The 23,463-nt window shown below is 40.3% G+C and overlaps 1 protein-coding gene and 1 long non-coding RNA gene across 3 annotated transcripts in view; one reads left to right on the top strand and one right to left on the bottom strand.

Moving 5' to 3' along the window:
* Positions 1–23,463, bottom strand: part of LOC146478919 (voltage-dependent L-type calcium channel subunit alpha-1D-like) — a 47,897-nt gene that overhangs the window by 7,925 nt on the left and 16,509 nt on the right. The window contains exons 17-41 of one of the 2 annotated variants that reach the window (XM_085111624.1): positions 23,317–23,440; positions 21,875–22,073; positions 20,241–20,307; positions 19,238–19,313; positions 18,363–18,462; positions 17,970–18,099; positions 17,336–17,395; positions 16,747–16,853; positions 16,358–16,445; positions 15,995–16,102; positions 15,325–15,377; positions 14,308–14,353; positions 13,348–13,448; positions 12,793–12,994; positions 11,882–12,040; positions 11,394–11,504; positions 10,451–10,534; positions 8,059–8,139; positions 7,071–7,190; positions 5,750–5,815; positions 4,262–4,353; positions 3,682–3,844; positions 1,993–2,217; positions 814–919; positions 120–230 (exon numbers count right to left, since the gene is read on the bottom strand). In XM_085111624.1, the coding sequence (XP_084967750.1) occupies positions 120–230; positions 814–919; positions 1,993–2,217; positions 3,682–3,844; positions 4,262–4,353; positions 5,750–5,815; positions 7,071–7,190; positions 8,059–8,139; positions 10,451–10,534; positions 11,394–11,504; positions 11,882–12,040; positions 12,793–12,994; positions 13,348–13,448; positions 14,308–14,353; positions 15,325–15,377; positions 15,995–16,102; positions 16,358–16,445; positions 16,747–16,853; positions 17,336–17,395; positions 17,970–18,099; positions 18,363–18,462; positions 19,238–19,313; positions 20,241–20,307; positions 21,875–22,073; positions 23,317–23,440 (2,779 nt within the window). The remainder of the gene's footprint in view (positions 1–119; positions 231–813; positions 920–1,992; positions 2,218–3,681; positions 3,845–4,261; positions 4,354–5,749; positions 5,816–7,070; positions 7,191–8,058; positions 8,140–10,450; positions 10,535–11,393; positions 11,505–11,881; positions 12,041–12,792; positions 12,995–13,347; positions 13,449–14,307; positions 14,354–15,324; positions 15,378–15,994; positions 16,103–16,357; positions 16,446–16,746; positions 16,854–17,335; positions 17,396–17,969; positions 18,100–18,362; positions 18,463–19,237; positions 19,314–20,240; positions 20,308–21,874; positions 22,074–23,316; positions 23,441–23,463) is intronic. The other variant, XM_085111625.1, reaches the window with a different exon arrangement.
* On the top strand, positions 2,297–2,550 carry LOC146478920 (uncharacterized). Its single transcript, XR_014865064.1, has 2 exons — positions 2,297–2,439; positions 2,478–2,550. It is a non-coding gene; the product is annotated as an uncharacterized LOC146478920 (long non-coding RNA).

The following is a 23,463-nucleotide window of genomic DNA, read 5'->3' as shown; positions in this document are numbered from 1 at the left end:
AAGGCCAAAACGCTGGAAAGTTTGAAAATTTTACACACCTCCACCTTACCCCCAAGTCAATTCTACAATTATTTCCCACCCTCCCATCCCTTTGCCAAGAAAGGAAACCAACTACTCACGCACTCCAGGAGGCTGGACTACTTTGTCTAAGAGCTGCATTGAAGTCTTGGGCCAGATTCGGAGAATAATATTTCGGACTTCTTCGTTAGCTTTGTCGATTGATCCTTTCCCTTCAAAAAAAAAAAAAAAAAAAAAAAAAAAAAGTTATAACAATAAAATAAATAAATAAATAATCATTTTGGGTCAAAATACACCAAATGGACATTTTGCAGCTTGTCTCACGTCGCTTTCAGCTATCGCTAGACAAGACTGCAAAACAGTCTGTACAATTAACAAGAGCAGGCAAGAGCAGGTACATTCGGTGTTGAAAACCGCTCTAACATTATAATCGCTAAATGCTTTACAATCTCCAATGGCATTGTGTAATCTTTGTCTTTTTGCCCGCTAATTACTTACCAGATTTTCTTTGATTTCAAACCAATCTTGTCGGATGTAAAGGTGCGAAATGTCACCACATCATTTTCCGAAATCAAATTCTTCTCGCATGAGCATCACATCGCAGATGAATGATTTATAACAGATTAGCTTGAAATAGCGGGGGCAGCTGTAGTGTGAACTATTTCTAGTTAGTATGCAGCGCCAAAAACATTTCAAGGCAGTTTTTACAACTCAGAGGTAAGATACACCCATCTTTGAGAATTCAAACGTTTTTATTTCGCGACTAGATTTATAACAGAGTTAAAGTTATCTTACCCTCAGGTTTCTTAATGTTGAGAGAAGATCGAACGAGTCCAAAAAGGGTAGCATTGAAATCTACCATTCCATCTTTAGTCAGCGGCATATTCATGGTGACCAAGCGCTGTAGAAAAAAGTTCAGAAATACAAAGGAGTTGAGAATTACAGCACTTTTCAATTTGTAGCACAAGCATATTCTAAAGAAGCACTTCGGATTTTAAGTTTGGCGTGCTTGGGAAACACTGCCCGACGCCAAAATTTTGTTGAGAATTGCAACAATTTTCAATTTGTAGCACAAGCATATTCTGAGTTTTGAATTTCAAATCCGTCATGCAAGGAAAATGCTGCCCGGCACCACAATCTTCTTACGATTCTAGGAGCATGTCGAGCTATGCCACACATTGACATTCCAATCCTAGCAGTATGCAGGATGTTTGTCGCATGAACCTAGTTTAATGGGCTTAGCTCCCAAGAGTCTCCTGTAGCTCAGTGATAGAGCATCCAGACTAGTAATCGGAAGGTCTTAGGTTCGACTCCTGATAGGAGCACTCGGATTTCCTTTCTCCGAGTATGCCTGTGTCACTTTCTAGAATAATACATCATTCTCAATCGCCCTTGTGTTAGTATTTCTCCAAACACTGCACTGAAACCTTCAACAAGGAAAATTTTCCCAGTCTCAGGTGAAACGCTTTCTCACCAGACCAAGGTGGGATATTCGCTCCTGTATCTCTACAGTTTCTCACTTCCTTTACCTTCAAGCATTATAATTAGAACCCTATGAGTATCTAGACCGGACGGGGGGGGGGGGGGGGGAGGGGGGGGTTGTGCCAGCGCCGTACCCCTGTCCTTCCCCTCCCCTCCTCCGGTTAAAATACAATATTCCCAGTACAAACACTAGTGAATACTGTGGCAAAACGTCCGGGAATGACTCTTTGAAGTTGTCTTCAATGACAATCTCAATCCCAGGTTCTCTCTTCTTCCCGTCCCGTGGAGAGACCCCAGGAATGACGTTTTTTCAGTAGGTTTTAGCTTTGAATACCAGGGATATTTTTCCCCGCCCCCATACCAATTCGTAGACCTTTTTTGAAGCGGTGTTCACCTTGCATGCTTCCCTGTGCGGACAGAACTTTCCACATCCCAGGGATAGTTTTCCCCACCCCCATACCAACCCATCAATCTTTTTGAAGTGGTGTTTACCTTGCATGCTTCCCTGTGAGGACAGAACTTGCCAAATCCCAGTGGTGGTGCTATTCTCTTCAGCACGGTGACAATGTCCACATGTTTTACGCAGCCTCGAGCCTCGGGATCATACTCGGACCAGACCCTCACGTACTCGTCCAGATGATGTGGCCCGAGAATTGACCAATCACGTGTCAGATAGTCAAAATTGTCCATGATCACAGCAACGAACAAGTTTATGATCTAAAACAAAGGAAAATTTCATTTATAGCCCAAATATTGTTCACACTCATCTCAGTGCAAAGGAATGGTCCTAATGAGTGAAACCAAACTTCTCAAACTCATTAATAATTCATGCAGTCAAAAGCCAATAAATGACCTCCATTTCAGTCAGGTGGATGAATCTTGATACCCCAATGAAACACCAGATGAAACACCATCAGGTTTTCATCTGAGATGAAACATGTTTTTCATCTGAGATCAAACATTTGCATTTTAATGAGATTAATTTCTTATTGTTTCATTTGAGAAGACATGTCAAAAACTCGGGCTTCATGCTTTATCACGGGTTCCAAATACCTCGAAACAGATGAAAGCACGAGGCCGCATCTGTTTCTCGGTATTTGGAACCCGTGATAAAGCACTCGCCCTCGTTTTTGACATATTACTTCCAAATTGACCGTTTCGAAGTTCATAAAGGTACTGGATCCTAGTTTACACATTGTTCAGACTGCGTCACATGAAGAAATGAACCCCATCGCCAGAAAGATCACATAAAAATTGGTAAGTTTACCAAGTTTGGTTACGTTTCATTGCGTAGTACCCAGGCTGTGACCTGTCAAAGGTCTCCTAAATCCATACAGTCTCTAATTTTTCCAATTTTTGAAAGCCACATAAAAATTAGTAAGTTTAAAAAGTTTGGTAACCAGGCTGTGACTTGTCAAAGGTCGCCCAAATTTCATACAAATGTCTCTAATTCTGAGATGGCGTCCAGTCCCAAATCCATACAAAGTCTTGCAAGGTTGCAATCTAACAACAGAACCTCAAACTTGGTAAACTGACTAATTTTAGTGTGATCTTTCTTGTGATGGACTCCAATTTCTGGTTAAATTAAAATTTAAAAACTCGTCTCACTCTCCATTTGAACTTCGGAACGGGCAATTTTTCTTTTAGGAAAAGGCAGAAAAATTAGTTACTTTGTAATGTGACAGATAAGGGAAAACAATTTTCGATGTTACCATACTCTCTCACCATCAAACTCTCGGACTTTCATCATTCAGGTCAGGTAAGCAGTTTGTTTATGGCAAAATTTTGTGCCAACCACACAACCAATAATGAAAACGGAATATAACTTCAAAAACTCATTAATAATTCATAAGCCCATTGACCTATCAAATGGTCGATAAAACATCACGTGCAGTGGTTTTAACACCCGATAAAACCTCCTCCTTATTAGTATGCAGTGTTTAATGTTTTTCTCGTATGCTAATTTCCAACGTTCACAAAAGTATAATTGTTATGAACTCTCTTGACACACGCTTTTCCAGGAATGTTTTTGAAGCCGTTCAAAAAACTCGCAGCACGTGTTTTATCGGGTCTAAAACCACTCGGCTGCGCCTCGTGATTTTAATTTCCGATAAAACACGAAATATTACATTGCGATCCAATAAAGACACGTAAACGCTCCCTCACTGTATACTTTCTTACCAAGAAAGAGCAGATGGAGTAAAATGACACGAAATAGAAGTAAGCGAAGTCAGAGCCACAGAGACCCGAGTCTTCCTGCGGGTCTGCCATGGCGTCACACTTCACATCATCGCGATTCCTACACGATAACATGATTTGCTGCCAGTTTTCTCCAGTGGCCGACCTAAGAAGAAGAAAAAGGAGAAGGAAAAATGAGCATAATAGATACTTGGCGGTTGTGAATCTATGGATTATAAACGGTCGATGAAAAAAAGGGATATTACTACCAAACTGTTTGACAGGCACTAGAACACCCTCGGATACCCGGGAGCGGATGGTGGGGACGAGGAAAGAGTGACAACGGGGGGTGGGGGGTCAATTTGGCGATGAAAAGTCGGCAAGGAATATTTTTCGCGCAAATTTCCAATTTCCCGCTCCAACTCCAAGGATGAGGCCGAATTCCTGTTCAGAAGGCTTCCCGCGAGGAGGGGAGGGGGGGGGGGGGGGGAGGGAGGAGCTGTCTGAAATCGTACACTTTTCACTGAGTGTCTGTGGTCGGGGGGGAGGGGGGAGGCAGGGAGAAAAGTGAGTTTTTCTTTACCTGAAAAGCACCATAAGCGAATGAGGGAAGGTCTGGAAGTTGTTGTTTCTGTTTATTTCTGTGTCAGGATCCAGAGCGATACGGCCAAACATCTGCAGGAATACAATGAATGTTAGCTTAATAATAACTGTTAACATCGAAAACAAAGAAGCAATAGAGTGTTTTCATTCACGTGACTACTGGCTATATTGGTTTACTGAAACAAAAGAAAGTATTTGCACAAAAATAGAGTTCAATTCCCAGAGGTTTAGTTTGGGACACCAACATGGCCGCCATTTCTTTGTTTTGGGACACCAACATGGCCGTTGTGACGTCATGTGAAAACACTCTATAAGAACCAATCAAAACACAAAAACACATGCAACACGTGACCAAAAACCATCCAACAAGTGACCAAAACACATGCAACACGTGACCATAAACCATGCAAAACGTGCCAAGCACGTGAAAACGGATTGGCTATAAATAACAGTAAATCAGTGCAGGGTGAAAATAAAACTGACGCATCTTAAAGAAGCACTGTCACAGAAATATTGCCGCATGTCGATCAAAACTGCTCAAATATTTGACAAAGAACCTCTTCTCGTACATGAAATTGCTCTTAGAGCACAGGGAGAAAAATATGACAAGAAAAATTAACTGTTATCCGTTTTAGCATTTACTCCAAAATGCACAGGAAGAACTTGGAAAAATTGGCCATTTTTTTAAAAGTTACAATCCCTTTCCATCGTAGCCATCCAGAGCGAAAAATAATCAACACCAGTTTCTATGCACCAGGGCCGAGTTGTTCAAAGCCCGATTAAGCTAATCATGGGTTAACGTGAACTTTGATTCAAGTATATTTACTAATCCGTAAGGATTTCTCCAAAAGATTTTTGCCCCTCAGTTTTGCCTTAGACTTTTCGTAACCATCAGATCAAAACGAGCCTTTAAAACCATCCTTAATGAGTGAGTTGAAAACCTCGGTTAACTTTTAATCGTGGATTAGCGTTAATCGGCTTTCGAACAACCCGGCCCAGTAGGGTTACTGTTAACTTCAAAAACTCATTAATAATTTATAAGCCCATTGACCTATCAAATGGTCAATAAATCATCACGTGCAGTGGTTTTAAAAACCGATAAAACCTCCTCCTTATTAGTATGCGGTGCTTTATCAGCTGATAAAACACTCCTCATTAGTATGCGGTGTTTTTCTCGTATGCTAATTTCCAACGTTGACAAAAGCATCATTGTTATGAACTCTCTTGACACACGCTTTTCCAGGAATGTTTTTGAAGCCGTTCAAAAAACTCGCAGCACGTGTTTTATCAGGTCTAAAACCACTCGGCTGCGCCTCGTGGCTTTAAATCCCGATAAAACACTGCTGCTCGCGTTTTAAACATTAAATCAACGCCTCTATTTCGACTTGATTGCAAGGTCATCAAAAATGAAAAAGCGGACCTGTCTCTATTATTTCTCAAGTGGGAGTTTAAACCGAGCTGGACTTACCTGCATTCCAATTACAGCATAAATAAAGAACATCATGACGATCAGAAGAGCTACATATGGTAAAGCCTGTCATAAAAAGAAAACAGAAATAAGACAAACGGGTAAACGCAGCTGGACGAATAGATCACAAAATACCTGACTGCCACACACAACTTTCCGCCAGAGTCTAACTTAGGCCGCGGCTTAAGACAATCTCTGGGCCTCCAAATCTGTTCATAAGTGGTTTATTTTAAGTAGATAAATAGTTTCCTAGTCTGGGATGCAAGCCTTCTTGCTACCGTCAACAGCAGACAATGTTTAGATATGACTGTTGGCAAATTTGAAGATGGCTTAGAACGTGGTCTTGTTAAACACCGTTTAAACTGTCTTCTAATAACTGCCCCATGGTTTCGCGGGGTTTGCGCTCGGTGCAGACTGGTACCAAGCATACAAGGCACGTGACCAAGCTGGACGTCCGCCATCTTGAAAACAATTGTGAGCAATCTTGTGAGCAAGCCGATAGCTGAACGCTGAATTAGCGCCGAACAGTTCTTTTAAGTTAAATTAGTTCATGTTTAGTATATCTTTTTTTTTTTTTGGTGGTTTGAACTTTGTGCTTCGTCGCGTCGCCGTTTTAAAACTGTTTTCTCGTTTAGTTCTAGGAGCATAATTTTGTCCAGCATGTTTTGCAGGTATTCGAACTGTAAACATGTGAGTTGGGAACTGTGAATTATTCATGTAACCAGCACGAAACAGAAATGTACAACAAACATTTTGCAGACTTCGTAAAGAATGTCAAACGGATGACAATTAGGTTTTATCCTTGGGGAAGAAGACAGCTTACCACTTCTACAGGCTCCATTTCCAGCCGTTTAGGTCACAGCTAACCGCGCAGGGGTCATTTATTATTATTAAGTAATAGTAATAGTTATAACCTTTAATTTACCCTCGGCAGTGTTTATATTGAAAAGAGAAATGAAAAAAACATGGTTAAAATCCCAACTGGCAGGAAGCAGGGAAGCATTTTAACATGGTTAAAATCCCAACTGGCAGGAAGCAGACCAGCTGCCTATTTACAAGTGCAGCCGAGGAGTTGAACTAGGGGCTACCGAGAAACAACTCCACCTAGCGGTCAGAGTGGGACTTGAACCCGGGACCTCCGGATTTCAAGTCTGGATCACTAACCACTCGACCACGCTGCCTCCTCCTTCTCCTCCTGTTTATTATTTGCTGTGGTAACTATCGTAATGAATCATCGAGAATTGTAGGGAAATTGGAAAACATCTCTTACATTGCACGCGACTGGGGCCTAGTCACGAAGTGCATTATCAGTTAGGCTCACCTGGAAAGACTTGATAAAGGTCCACAGAAGAGTCTTGATCCCAGACCCCTGGTTGAGTAGCTTCACGAGACGCAAGGCTCGAAACAAGCGAAAGAAGCCAAACGCAAACATTTGTTCACTCTGATAAACAAATCGATAAAAACAACAGTAATTAACATGGAGATGAGCTCTTTATCCAAATTGAAGATGAGCCTTCATTTCACACCCACCCCCCCCCCCCCCCAAAAAAAAAAGAAAAACAGAAAGAACAAAATAAAACAAAAACAAAAACAAACAAACAAAAAAACCGCCCCTTATTTTAGGCGAGCCTTTATTTCACATGCCCAACCCCCCCATCCCCCAAAAATAAATAAATAAATAACTCAAAAAAGAAACAGACAAACAAACAAAAAAACAAACCCACCACCTTTGGGCATCGCACAAGAAATGAACGGTCCCTAAAACTGAAAATTCAACAGTGCCACAAGGAAGTATCGTTTTTAGCTTCTGTTTGAAAGGTTATACTGAAGAGTTTCAATTTAGAGCCCGTTCTTACGGCATATTATATTTAAATGGTCGCACTTTAGTAATTCATACACGAGTTCATATGTCAGATGTTAACAAACAAGTCTGGTGCTTTGTACAAATGTCTAAGTCCCAGTGTTTAGGTAAAATTTAATGAACAAATGCGCTGTTTAACGGATAGCTCAATGACGTCATAATATTTTAAACAGTTCATATTATAATGATATCTGTTCGCACTATAGTGGGTTATTAACCTGTAATACCTGAGAAGTCAATAATGTCTGTTATTGTTCTTTAAGCTTTCATCGTTTACACGTGCATTAGCTGTCGCAAACATTACAATTTATAAATTTTAACACCTTTTAAATCTTTTTATTTAATAGCCGTGACTCAGAAATGCTCACTTTTTAAACAGCGTCTGACTACACTGAAAGTTTAGTGATGTAATTTAATGTAAGGAATGGTGCGTTGTTTATTGTCTTACAATTCTTTGAACTTGTCCGTCGGAGCTACTTTCCATTGCTAACTCCAGTTCCGAAATACCGCGATGTCTCCGGAAAACGTCCTAAAAAGTAAAGCGTTCTTTCCCCTTCACATAATTAAGCAAGCATTAACCATTTAACAAGCTTTAGTTATTTAAAAAAAAAATAACTCAAAGTGCCAGTTGTGTAGCGTAGGTGTTTAAAATGGTTAAGGGCGTCGGACCATCGACTCGAAAGTCAGTGAAGCCAGTGATTCCTGGTTATTGTAGTTTCAGTCATCGTATCATGTCCAAGAATTTCTGCTCTTCAAAACAAAAAAATCTTTGGAGAAACTTGGGGTTGCCTGCGAGAAATTAGTACCCTTTCCAGGGGCGGTTCGTTCCTCCTAGCTGTAAACAAAAGCTTCGACTCATCAGGGTCGTCACGCAAGCTTCTCTTCTTGATAAGGAGCGTTGCGTGACGGCCTAAAATAACGGGCACGAATAGAGTCCACCTCATTGTTACATTAGTCATGGTAGTTTAATGATCTTATAAATTTTAACACATTTTAGATTAAGGAAATTCGCACATTAACTTCATTTATTTATTAATTCATGGTTTAGGAAATTTCAAGCATCTGGTGGTTTTTCAAAGCCATTTTTTGTCCACGCATGTGTTTCAGCTAAGTACGGTACCAACGCAGCCATATGAGGCTGGTTATGAAACTGAGATGACAACATTAATACCAGTTGAGTTTTGTTTTGTCCAGGAATCCTTGAATTTTTACTAGAACAACAACAGGAAGGGAGATAAAAAAGAAAGGAAGGAAGGAAGAAAGGAAGGAAGGAAGGAAGGAAGCAAGGAAGCAAGGAAGGAAGGAAGGAAGGAAGGAAGGAAGGAAGGAAGGAAGGAAGGAAGGAAGGAAGGAAGGAAGAAAGGAAGGAAGGAAGAAAGGAAGGAAGGAAGGAAGGAAGAAAGGAAGGAAGGAAGGAAGAAAGGAAGGAAGGAAGGAAGGAAGGAAGGAAGCAAGGAAGCAAGGAAGCAAGGAAGCAAAGAAGGAAGGAAGGAAGGAAGGAAGGAAGGAAGGAAGGAAGGAAGGAAGGAAGGAAGGAAGGAAGGAAGGAAGGAAAGGAAGGAAGGAAGGAAGGAAGGAAGGAAGGAAGGAAGGAAGGAAGGAAGGAAGGAAGGAAGGAAGGAAGGGAGGAAGGAAGGAAGGAAGGAAGGAAGGAAGGAAGAAAGGAAGAAAGGAAGGAAGGAAGGAAGAAAGGAAGGAAGGAAGAAAGGAAGGAAGGAAGGAAGGAAGGAAGGAAGGAAGGAAGGAAGGAAGGAAGGAAGGAAGGAAGGAAGGAAGGAAGGAAGAAAGGAAGGAAGGAAGAAAGGAAGGAAGGAAGGAAGGAAGGAAGGAAGGAAGAAAGGAAGGAAGGAAGGAAGAAAGGAAGGAAGGAAGGAAGGAGGGAAGGAAGCAAGGAAGCAAGGAAGCAAGGAAGCAAAGAAGGAAGGAAGGAAGGAAGGAAGGAAGGAAGGAAGGAAGGAAGGAAGGAAGGAAAGGAAGGAAGGAAGGAAGGAAGGAAGGAAGGAAGGAAGGAAGGAAGGGAGGAAGGAAGGAAGGAAGGAAGGAAGGAAGGAAGGAAGAAAGGAAGAAAGGAAGGAAGGAAGGAAGAAAGGAAGGAAGGAAGAAAGGAAGGAAGGAAGGAAGGAAGGAAGGAAGGAAGAAAGGAAGGAAGGAAGGAAGAAAGGAAGAAAGCAAGGAAGCAAGGAAGCAAGTAGGTAGGTAGGAAGGAAGGAAGGTAGGTAGGAAGGAAGGAAGGAATGTAGGTAGGTAGGAAGGAAGGTAAGTGGGTAGGTAGGTAGGTAGGTAGGTTGGGAGGAAGGAATGAAGAAAGGAAGGAAGGTAGGTAGGTAGGAGGGAAGGTAAGTGGGTAGGTAGGTAGGTAGGTAGGTAGGTAGGTAGGTAGGTAGGTAGGTAGGTAGGTAGGTAGGTAGAAAGGAAGGTAGGTAGGAACAAAGGGAGGTAGGTAGGTAGGTACGAGGGTATTTAGCTAGGTAGGTAGCTAGGTAGGGAGGAAGGAATGAAGAAAGGAAGCAAGGTAGGTAGGTAGGTAGGAAAGTAAGTAGGTAGGTAAGTACGAAGATATGTAGGTAAGTAGGTAGGTAGGTAAGGTAGGAAGGAAGGAAGGAAGGAAGGAAGGAAGGAAGGAAGGAAGGAAGGAAGGAAGGAAAGAAGGAGGTTAGGTAAAAAGGTAGGTAGGTAGGTAGGTAGGTTGGTAGGTAGGTGTGATTGATATTGCATTTTGGAAAGGGAACTGCAATTCGGAAAGAAAATGGTTTTTGAACCACTTTGATTTGAAACGGGGTATAGATTTGAAACAAACAGGAGAAAAAGAAGATAGATTTCTGTCATCCCCGTTTACTCACCGAAACCTCGTTCATGGTGATGTCAATGATACTTCCAACCACTATAATGAAGTCAAACAGATTCCATCTGTCCATGAAGTAGTTCTAAAACAACAGATAACAAGTATTGGTTTTCAATAGACCAATTTATATTTTAAAATTTGGACTTGATTACGAGGTTTAGGGGACTAAAGTAACAGAAAGAACATTAAGTTCAGCGATGAATAACTAATTTATTTTGTATTATTTCCCAAAATCTCGTAGCCTAGTGGAATTTTAATATATCGAAATTGGTGTTATTTAGCGTTGTAAAACCAAAACCAAAATAATTCCTCCGGCCAATCACGACAGACGCAATAACCGCAGCGAACCAATCAGACATCGAACCAAATAAAATACAGTTAAATTGGTTTTGGCTTGAATTCTGAATGGTTGAGAAAGTTGGGCGACTTTTTTTTTTAACCAATCACGTAGTGTGGTAAAGCAAAAGCAACAGTACTAGGGACAGTCCATTGGAAACCACTCTTGCAACAAAATAGGCAAGACTGTTGTTTTTACCTCACTTTATCTTAGGAAAATCACCTCGTGTGACTTCACTGATGCTTTTACAACTAGCACGATAAGTTGAATAGGTTTTTCCTTTCTGCAACAAGTTTCTTCGTTGTGAATAACAAAAAACATGTGTGACATGGATCCTGCAACTTGTTCTGCAAAAACCTTTTGAGCCGCAGATTCGTCATCTTACAAATGACGCATTTTCTCGCAAGACAAGTTACACGGCAATTGTAATGTGTAACATGCGCCTGTAACGGGTAGCATTTTTTTTTTCAAGCAACTGTAAGTTGCACGAAAACTGCTGGGGATAACAGGGCGTTAAGGCTAGCTAGGCGCAAACAACATTCGCAACCCTGAATGTTGATGAAACGTAACTCCTTATCTCAAAGCACTAGCACATGGTTCTCACCTTTGGTTTAAAAGCTATTAGCTTCAGTATACACTCTAGAAGAAACACTGCAGTGAAGCCGATGTTGAAACCATCAAGAACTCGGGTGTATAGTTTAGGTTCTTGATAATACTGAAATAAAGAAATAAATAATAAGACAAAAATACAAATATGTACCACAAAATAGCCCTTTATCGCTTTTCTACTTGCATTAAAGGCCTTTCTCTCTAAGAAGCCTTCTCTTGAGCACCTACCCCCCCCCCCCCCTCTTTAAAAAGCCTTGAAATCAGGAAGGAAAATAGAGATTTTGTTTATTGACACCTCATTGACAACGACTTAAATGGAACTTAAGACAAGATTTGTCAGTCTTGTGATAAAAGTGCCTACTTAAAATGACGTTACTGCGTCCCTTCAAAGAATTGTATTGATCGAGCAAATATTTGGTTGACGTACATGACCATAAAAATGTCACGCCAGGGAAGTCACGCAAATCCGTGACAGCTGCATACCTGCATCATCAGCACCACGGTATTGCACACAATAAACGCGAAGATGAGGTATTCAAATGCTTGTGACGTCACCACACGCCATATATGGAACTGGAGGCGATTGTCGGGAATGTACCGCCGCAAGGGCTTGGCTTTCAGGGCGAACTCGATACACTGACGCTGCGGATAAATAAATAAATGAATAAATAAATAAATAAATAAGTAAATAAACAAATAAAAATCGAAACGGCAGTTATATGTCATTATTGGTATATCAATCTCAAAAAGGGTTATAGATTTTTTGACCTTTTACACTGTCATATTGAGTACAATCATTACATGGTTGCCACTCAGCACGATCATAAAAATTCCTTAACTTTTCCCTGACCACAAACCAGTTTTCAAGGTGCACAGAAGACAATTTCTCTACCAATAATGCAATGGAGCCACAGAAATTTGCTTAAAATGCCCTGACTTTTCACTGATTTTGCCTGCTGACGACCAAACGGTGAGTTCATGTACTTGCAAAGCTAACAGCTTGGATTAATCTACCGTTCTGAAGACTGTTTGCTGAATAACTTTGTTCTGAAGAGTACTAAGCCAGAAATTGCTCTGGTTGTTTCGTTTTATGTACCGTTCAACTCCTCCCTTTCTGAATCGTGTTCATACAAGTAAACTAACTTTATCATATTGATGACAACCAAGAATAGTATCAAATCCTAGCAGTGTGCAGGATGTTTTTCCCATGAACCTAGTTAAAGGCCTTAGCTCCCACGAGTCCCCTCTAGCTTAGTGGTAGAGCATCCGAACTAGTAATCGGAAGGTCTTAGGTTCGACTCCTGATAGGAGTACTCGGATTTCCTTTCTCCGAGTATGCCTGTGTCACTTACTGAATAATCAGTACATCATCAAGAATAGTATTGTTTGCTAACCTGGTTCTTGTCCAGTTCACATCCTTTGAATTCCTCCTCGCCTTCACTTTGGAAAGTGACGATCACAAAACCGACGAAGATGTTCACCATGAAGAAGGCGATGATGATGATGTAAATGATGTAATAGATTGCAACCCAGGGTCGGTTGTTTTGGAAAGGGCCTTCATCCGATTTCGTGGAGTCAATGGAATGCTCCAGTATACTATAGAACATTCAAAAACTCATTAATAATTCATAAGCCTATTGACCTATCAAATGGTCGATAAAACATCACGTGCAGTAGTTTAATGTTTTCTCGTATGCTAATTTCCAACGTACACAAAAGCATCATTGTTATGAACTCTATTGACACACGCTTTCCAGGAATGTTTTTGAAGCCGTTCAAAAAACTCGCAGCACGTGTCTTATCACCTTGGGTGATCATATCCTTAATTCTCATGAGCTCAGGGGTTGAATAAGCATTGATATTACAAGGAGAAATTTGATTCTGATCACAGTTAGGGCTAAAAGGGTTTTTAAGGTATAATCAACTAACCAGAGCACATGCTCACTTACCCTGGCCAGCCCTCGAATGTCATGACAGTGAAGAGAGTCAACATAGCGTTACCGACATTGTCAAAATTGAAGTCGTGTAATTTCCATTCTCTTTGTTTCTCCTGACAGAAGAAAAGACAATGGGATGAGAAAACCAGTGTAGCTCATTGAGCAATCTCGTCCCCACAGCCCGCGCGCGTTTAAGACCAGCGGAGACCTGAGGGAGCAGATCTGAGCTTGCTCACGCACGAAACAGCTCAGCACACGACTACAGTGCCGTCCCTTATCACGAATTGGATACACATGCTCACAAAAGAAACCACAAGATCAACGAAGAAAGTAAGCTAATAGACCAATTGCGCTATACTAAAATTCTAGCTTGGCTACGAAGCTTAGGGGAATAAAACAACAGAAATTAATTATTCATCTCTGATCCTCGATGTAATTTCTGTTGTTTTATTCCCCCAAGCCTCGTAGCCAAGCTAGAATTTTATATATCGAAATTCTCAACTTTTGTGGGTCCATTGTGCTACAGTCTCGCGAGACGTAAAATTAGAGATTCTGGGTAAAGCCTTCTTTCTATATTACGTCCGACAATGTATTGAGATATCCTGTCACGTTATATGATCCATCCAGGAGACATAATCGCGGATGGAGACCGTAGGCGTAAATCTATTTTTGGAAAAAATTGCGTCACCCTCACGTCAAAAACGCGCGCGTTAACACGCAAATTTGCCCGGGTCTACTACCTCATTATGGCTCTGGATCCATCACAAATCACCTGATGAAAACCATTACCAATCACTTGAATAAGCCACTGAGTGCTAAACGTTTTGCGTTACTTAACTCATTGATCCTGATAGCCTTTCTTGGTTTAGTAACTTTCAACAGAATATTCAGTTTTTGGTAAACATTTTTTAAAAGAAATCTCTTAATACTCAATAGCATTATTCAGTATATTTAAAAATGTATTCGCTTTACCACAGGGTTGGACAGACCAGGTCCTTTAAACTCCACAAACGTTCCCCTACAAAAAAGAAAAGTGGTTAATCAATCAATAAATCAATCAATCACTCAATCAATCTAAAAGCTCGTTCAAAATACGTACGTGCTGTATATAATATAACAATTAAAAGTATAAAGAAAAAAACGTCTGGATTAAACATTGCAATACAAAAACAATGTTGAAGAGTCAGTGAATTGTTGAAGTCAGACCGTTCGAAATTCCCCTCCCCGGTGTCTGAAACTGTAGTTCGTTATACCGGATACGCATCGATAGCTTCGTGTCCTCACTATCGTTTTCGCAGCGTTTTGCTCCGTTAACACTGAAACATTCGAACACGCTAGTACCCTGGGAGGAAGCGTCACAAGGGTCATCTTCGCATGCGAGAAATACACACGCCCGCGATGTTTATGGCATTTCCCGCGTTAGCGCTTTACAAAGCCTCCTTTTAAGCTGTCCACACTGATAGCGACCACTCTGGAAAGTGTCCTGGGATTGTATGTGTATTCGATAAAAATGATCAGCGTTTTCGATCGTTTTTAGTGTGACGCAAGACCAAACAGCATCGAAATGTGCAAGTTTCAAACGAAAACGCTTTTTACAATAACTGTCAAAATTCTCGCATTCTGATTGGCTCGTAGATGTTTTCAATAAGAGTACAGACAATAAAAATGACATGCAGATGTAACGCGCGCGCTTTCTCAACGGAAAATAATAAAACAAATCGACGGCAGTTTTCTATGGTCTATACTCTTACAGACCATAAAATGACAAACTAAAATGTTCAAAACTTGGCAGTAAAACCACTCCGGCCTGCTGCTCGTGGTTCCACTTGACTTTTGAACATTTTAGACGTCATTTTTATGGTCTATACGAGTAGTCGAGTATAGACCATAGAAAACTGACTTAGATTTATTAATTAGTATGGACGAGACCTGAATGTTGGATAGTATTAGAATGAGGATTTTGATAAAGGCTTAGAAGCTGTAACTTACTGACATTCTTCCTGAGAACGCTTCTCGGGATCGGTACAGTAGAAGAATGTTCCCTACATAAAGGATAGGAAAAACGTATTGTAAGGCAACTCAATTAGACTGCGAGCAGTCGTACCTTTTCCTCAAATCACGCGCGAATCACGCGCGCAAGTGACGGTTAAATTATGCAAATTAAAAAAGTAAACAAGGAGGGATTGGGGAGAGGGAGGAAAAAGTAAAAGATTAAGGTTAAAGTTTCTTCTTTCTTCCCTCCGCGCCAACGTTTCTCGCGCCTCGCGGCTTCACCGCTCGCGCGCGCTACAGAAGTTACAGAACAGAGGAAAAGAAAGAAATGCTCGCAGTCTGCAACTCAGTGCACTATGAAATTTTCTCTAATGTAGAAGGTCTTTTCTTGTAACTATTGACAACGACAGACTGCACTGCAATTAACTGTTGGCAAAGGTTGCTTACTTTAGGCAAAGCAAAACAAACTATAGCCTAGCAAAATTATAATCCAGGCCGACACATTTTTGACAACGTTTCGTTGAGACTAACTTTGGGAGAATTCACGAAATTTTGTTCTTCACATCTACAAAGTGACTATAATGTACCATTGGCACGTCAGAGAAGTTCGACGTGGATTCTAAGGTGCCCTCTCGCCTCTGGCATACCACAAGCCACAGGTTCTTACCTTCCAAAGCTGAACACCAATGACAGCAAACAAAAAGTTGAATAGCATTGTCACAAGCATGATGTTCCAGATGGTTTTCACGGCTACAAAAACGCACTGCACCACATGCTGTAGAAATAACAGGTACATAGAAGATGCCAGTAAGCTACACACAGACACTGTTAGCGGTAATTTGTTGCACAGCCGATATTTCGCGCAAGTATCGATTTTTGTCAAGGAAACCTCAGTATCGATGATATCGAGTATCTGGCATCGAGTATTTGATATCGAGTATCTGGTATCGAGTATCTGGTATCGAGTATTTGTTATCGAATACTTGGTATCGGTATCGACCCACCCTTAATGAAGATTGATCTCTCTTACCTTTAGTCCTTTGGCTCTGTTGATCGCCCTCAAAGGTCTCAAGACCCTAAGGACCCTGAGAATTCTCACCACAGAAAACTGCGAGTCCCTGTGAGAGAAACAAAAATAATTCATCAGAAAGACTTGGCCCAAGTTCAAGTTTCTCTTTCTACATATGGAAGTGACCAACTCGAAAGCCTTAGCTCCTTTGGTCACTGCGCACATATTACTTTTGATGATTTATGTAATTTAATGTTGCCTTTATGTTACGTCTGTGATGTATTGTAATTTCCTTTTGTAATAAACTTTTGAAATAGTGCATATTTAAAAAAATCTGAAATCTGAAAATCTACAACTGCCGTTGTTCTGTCGGTTGACGCCCACTTTACTCACAGATGCAACTAACTCACCTAAGGCTGATGGAGATTACAGAAACAGACACAACTAATAAATCCAGCAGATTGAAGGCGCTACGGCAAAAAGAACCCTTGTGAAGGATGAGTCCATAAGCTACAAACTGAAAGACAGATATGAACACAAAATCAGTCATTTTTCCAGTAAGACTACTGTCGTTCACATAGAGGCGCACAACGGCTAAGACAATGCGTCCCATTAAAACATTGTATGATTGGGGTGGTCCTTGGGGTTTTCAGGGACCTGATCTCATCAAGACCCGACTAATAACATCTCGACTTCGTAGACCAATCAGGTCAACAACCAGAGGCATTTATACCATCTACTGACGTTTCACAATTTACTTGACTTTGAAGATGACTTACGCTCTTCCTCAAGAGTACACTCACCCGGATGATCATATTTTACGTACGTATGACATGACTCCTAGATTCAAAACATTTACAGTTATTCGTGTTCTGTGAGCTGATAAGTTTGTGAATCATTCTTGCCAGTTTGGGACCTTGCGGATCTTTCTTTATTCCAATATTTTATTGCTTTCTTTGCGTGACCTAACATAGGGTGACAAAATATAGCATGGCCTACCTTGATAAGAATCTCCAACGTAAATACGGAAGTGAAGAAATAGTCGAAATAATTGAGCACCTTTTAAGAGAGAGACAATAGTGTGATGTTAAAATGGTTGAAATTATTATAAAAAAAGACATAACAGTAAGCTTCTACTTTAAGTTTGAATCACTTTTCTTTGCGTTCCACATTAGTTTATTATTGCGCACATCAAAAGTATTTGTGAACCTCAAATTTGCACAGCAAGCACAGGCTTTTGTATTAATAACGCCACAGTTAGTAAACTGAGACAATGGTTGGACTTCCTTCGATCAAGTCAGATTTTCCATCTTATTGAATTTCTCTTATATTCTTTCTTTAGTTGGTCTACACACAACCCATCAAGTATTGTCAATTAAATCTTATCGTGTTTAAAAAGGTAATAATGACAATAATGTTAATGTCAAGATTAAATACAAATTAATAGGCCATTTCCGAGTTGCTTTGAACCTCATTATAAAAGCGAGGCTAAGTACAAAGTTTTTATTATGCAAATTAGTTTTCATTCATTTGCAAACAAGACTAATCTTCACGAAAACCTTTGCACTAAGCCTCGCTTTCATAATGAGGTTCACAGCAACTCGGAAATGGCCTATCGATATTTTCAGCTCACTTGATTTCTCTCTGCGCTTGCGTTAAGTGGATCTTCCGCTGCCAATAGAATACTGCTGACAATGATGAGTATTAAAACGAAATTTACGAAATACTTGTTGGTGGCGATCTTGTAGCAGACGACCCGAACTCTGAAACAAAAAGATATTACTATGCATTAGAGTAATTGTGGGTTGTCTCGAAAGCGCGAACCAAAGTACTGATCAGTTATCAACCTACATTTCAATCTCGTACCTAAAGTCCTCAGGCTCTTTGGTCAGCGGTTGGTCTCTTGGCGACCAACCGCTGACCAAAGACCCTGAGGACTCAGGGTACGAGATTGCGTCACAGAAAGCAGCCAATCACGATTAGTTTTGGATTTGCTTCTGATTAACTGAATATTAATGTTACTCACATGTTAGTTGTGGAGAAAATAAATAAAGCAGACTCAGGGGGCATGGGTGCGTAATCAATGTCTTGTGCTGAACTACCGCTACTCGCACTTCCATTGTTATCTGAAAAATAACAATTATGAAATGATATCGAAATTTAGCGATGATAAGACTAGTAAAAATGATACCATTACGTCGAATTTTCATCGCGCCTCGGCAGCGCGATTCGAAAACTCGCGTCGCTTTTGCAAGCTAAAGTTGCTCATCCACAGCCCTTTGCCAGGAATAGGTACCTTACGCAAACATGACAGGGACAGCAACAACGACATTAAAAACAAACAAACAACCAAAAGAAAAACATCGTTAAATGAGTATAACAATTGGACTAGCCGTGCGTTCGACGGCAACGCCAACGAAAACGTCACTTGAAAATATAAGTTCGCGTTACTTGCACTACCTCGCGATTATTCCAATTGGTTCAACTTGCAATGTGATCGAACTATCCAGGGACAGAATTGGTTGGAACGACTTTCAAGTTAAGAGAGAGAATGAAAATTTTACCGTCATGTGCTTACTTTCTCAGCAAGACCTTGAATGTACACATTTCACGTTGTTGTTTTGCCTAGGACGGTGAAGGGATATACCAAAATTTATAACGCACGTTCAGGGCCGTTCTTTTGCTCAATAAGTCCTATTATTTTGTGACGTTCTCGTGGCCGTCACCGTAGTAACTGCTTAACCTCCCTACTTACAAAAAAAGGCCTGGACGTCAAGAAAAGCTTCAGCATTCTCCGACCTTTAGGGTGAAAGCTGGATGCGGAAACAGCCTGACCAGCTCACCGCGTTTCTACCCAGCAAATTAGGACGTAAATAAAAGAGAGTGAATAGAAATGCGTACTGTTGATGGTGGCTTTGGATCCTCCGTCCTCTAAATGCTCGGCTGATTGAGCCTCAATGTCGCTGTGAGATGCGGTCTGTAAATATGAGAAAAACTATCAACCCTTTCAGCCCTAACAGTGATCAGCATCAAATTTCTCCTTGTAACATCAATGCTTATTCAACCCCTGAGGTATGGAGAAGTAAGGATATGACCACCCAAGGTGAATTTTCTTAATACAGTCAACTCTCTCGTAAGCGACCACCCTTGGTGCACGACAAAGTGGTCGCTTAAGGAAAAGATCAACAAAATAAGCCTAATACTAGATTCTCAACAGTACGTTTATAAGAAAAGTATGGGGACAAGATAGGAGAATTTGTTCTTTCATATTAGGAGTTAAAGGGTTAAAAGTGAACAGCCATACATTTATTAGGGAACTGGTCATAGCAAGTTTGTTCGAAGAGGACCCACCTTGTCTGGGGTAGGGGGGTTATGGAAGAAACCACCTATCTCATGAACATTAGCGAGAAAATTTAATTCGCTTTAAAATTTGAGTTGACACAGAAATACTCAGCTAGCAAGAGTCAGCATCGCTAGATAAACAAGAAAAGTGAGGTTTGAATCTCACTGTCCTTTCCACTCCTGGATAGAGGGGTGGCTATGCAATAAAGGCACCATCTTTTGAGGATGAGAAAGAGGGGTGCAGGCAGGAAACCACCATCTATTTTGTGATTTGGTGGGTCCTGTTCGAGTATAGTAGTTTTGACCACTTCCGTTATTTAGCGAGGTTGACTTGATTGATTGATTGATTGATTGATTGATTGATTGATTGATTGATTGATTGATTGATTGATTGATTGATTGATTGATTGATTGATTGATTGATTGATTGATTGAACCATAATGCACAGGGTACCAACTGTTGGTTTGGGGTCCATCTACACGACGTTCCCTATGAAACACCTTTATTAATAAGAAATCGATCACGGAAAAAAACATTTCACAAGCACTGATTTGAACTTACTCTTGCGACACCATTTCCGTTTAAATTGCCTGTGGAATGGAGTTCTTGGGCAGACTTGTCGAGCGTTCTGAAAAAACAAAAGATTAACTAACCTCAAACGGTTATCACAGTTTGCTTTACACCCAACTAAACTTGGCTTGAGTATCTTACTTTGGCTCACATCCTTACTCCAAAGAAGCCCAAATTTCTTTTGGTTCTAACAGCACTTAATCTGAGCGAAAACGTTTTTAACTCGTGAATGCGCGCATGCGCAATGAACGAGTTATAGCGATAGCTGACTCTCGACTTGGTCGGTCGATCAGTCGATCAGTCGATCAGTCGGTTTTGTCGTTAACTTTCGGGCGTGCGCAGTGAATGAGTTTTAAATTCAATTAGTGGAAAAAAACACGCGAACATTTGTTGTTCACGGCGCATCAGGAAATTCTTATTCAATATGTAGAGAATAATTTGACGATCATTTAGTGCAAGAATGGAGATTTTTCGTTCAATCTGAGCAAAGTTACAAGTTTTTTTCAGTTTTTCAGAAAGTCCGGGGTCGTAAACTCAATTAGTGAAAAAAAAAAACGTGAAAATTTTTTTTCACGACGCGTCAGAATTCTCTCATTCATTCTGTAGAGAATAATTTGACAATCATTTCAGTGTAAGAATGGAGATCTGAGCAAAGTTATAGGTTTTTTCGTTTTTTTCTACAAAGTGCGGTTTCTTTTAAGAATTAAAAATAATTTAATTTAGAAATAATTTAATTAAAAAATAATTTAATTTGTCAGTTTTCACGCGAAAGCGGAACGTGCCATGTCACGCATCATTGACGTCGTAAACAAAATTATGCAAATTTCTGGTGAAATGAACACTTTAAGATCTTGTCAGCTTCACAGGGAAAAAATGTTTCATTTTCGAAATTTACAACTGGAAATTTATGGGAAAGCAAAAGGACGCGGTCGATAAATAATTCTTATTTAGCAAGAGCTTGTCATAGTTCATTATTTTTACTTGAGGATTGCGTGGACTGAACTCCAAAGGAAAAATTTCACGCATTTATGTCGGGCATGAAATGTAATGCGATACTTTGTTGAACATATTTTCCTTTGTGAGATCGGCTTGCCCTACAGTAATTTTGTAATTTTAATTCCCAAAAAAACTTCACTTGCCCATCGGGCAAGTGATGGTTAGAATCCACTAGCCCGATCGCGAAATCCAGTAGCCCCGGACTATCGGGGACACGAATTTGCATGACGTAGCTGCACATGGCGTGCTCCTATGAACTTTGAATAAAAAAAACACGTGAGTTTTTTTAATCGGCGCATCAGAATAATCGGCTTATTCAATCTGTACAGAATAATTTGACAATCATTTTAATAGTACAAGAATGGTCATTTTTCGCTACATAATCGGGCAAAGATATAATTTCTGTTAGCTTTTGAGGAAGTTTCCGTAGCCGTCTAAATTTCAATTACTATGTGTCATCTGCATTCACGAGTTGGCTCACAGGAGCCTTTGATTGGAAGATATTAAAATTTTTGATATAGTTGAATGGGTTAAGAAAAACATCGTCCAAAGAGGCTATCCAGTCACCCATACAATTTGCAAGTGATGGCAAAATGGGTTGAAAACACCAAAAAAAATGGAGCTCTTACACATTTGATCGTGAGGCAGAACTGTGATTCGGCACCACTGCTCCATCCTGCTCAAGCTTGCTGTGAGACTCCACTGAAGATCTCAACTTTTCTCGAGCTTTCTCCTTCTTTTTTTTCTTCTCCTCTTCCATTTCTGTTAAGTTCTCGGCATCGGCCAGGTTATCTACGGCAATGGCCAAGAATACGTTGAGAAGAATGTCTTACAGAAGTCAAGGAATGCTGAAAAATCGTAAAAAAAAAACTGAAGAAGAAGAAGAAGAAGAAGAAGAAGAAGGCATAAGGTCGGCCTCCTAGCCAATAGAGCGGTTTTAAATTCTTTGGTTTTGTTTTACTGCGCTTTGTGATTGGCTGGCAAAGTTTGCGCCATTTTCTCAACCAATGGGAAACTAAACCAAAACCTATCGTGCCTCGCTCGCACGCGTTTTCCCGCGCTTGGCGCCGACTACATGTATTTTCTTCGAATTCTGATTGGTTCGTTGCGATGTTTGATCAGAGTAATTACTTTGGTTTTGGTTTTCCGACACTCAATTCAAAATAGCTATTATTTGTAGGTTTGTACTCTTTTGGAAATTTAAAAATCCATGACTTTCTATGACCTTTTCAAGTTTTCCATGACAAAGCGTCCGCCTTTTATAGTGTCATAATCCGCAGTGTTTATTTCTAATGAGGGAAAATCTGGTTCTTGGTTCCTTTTCGTCTTTTTTTTTTTTTTTTTTTTTTTTTGATTGTTCATCTTCTTCCTTTTTATTACCTCAAACAATGCTTTCCCAGTGATTTTTTTCCATAATCATCATTTTCAATGACTCTCCAGGCCCAGAAGACGAAATTACAAAATTCTATGACTTTCCAGGTTTTCCATGACCCGTACGAATCCTGAGCGATTACTTCGGTTTTTAACGAATCCACTCCCATATTGGCACAAAGTATTACGGAAAATCACATCACCAACCACGTTTTCTCTATGGCCTATTAAATCCTACATTCGAAACGCAGATTTTCTTTTTTTTTTTTTTTTTGTAATGTTGTAGTTTATAAGCTCTTATTAGGGAAGTTGAGTAGCGACGGCGGCAACGCCAACGAAAACGTCACCTGAAAATATAACTTTATTTCATTTGTGCTACTTTGCGATTATTTCAACTCGTTCAACTTCTACAGAAATGGCGAACTGTCCAGGAACCAAATTGGTAGGAATGGCGTTCAAGTTAAGAAAGAAAATGAAAAATTCACCGTCGTATGCTCACGTTCTCCACAAAACTTTGCATTTGGTCATTTCACGTTGTTGTTTTGCATAGGACGGCAGAGAAACGTACCAAAATGTAAAACGCACGTGCAGAGCGATTGCTTTTCCTCATTAAACCTATTTTTTGTGGCGTTGTTGTCGCCGTCGTCGTCGCTTAACCTCCCTAATGTCATTAGAACATCATTTCGTCTCCAAAGGATACAGTTTCCGACCACCACAAGGAAAATAAAATACAAGATGGCCACAATAGCGCCTCCATCTCCAATGCCGCCCCATGAACGAATGCCGTCATACATAACCGCATTCCAGTCTTCACCCGTCAAAATCTGGATAGACAAAACAGCAATAC

Source organism: Pavona decussata, unplaced genomic scaffold (assembly GCF_977016875.1).
Source record: "Pavona decussata unplaced genomic scaffold, jaPavDecu1.1 SCAFFOLD_62, whole genome shotgun sequence".
NCBI lineage: Eukaryota > Metazoa > Cnidaria > Anthozoa > Scleractinia > Agariciidae > Pavona > Pavona decussata.
This window is presented reverse-complemented; position numbering and strand designations above follow the sequence as displayed.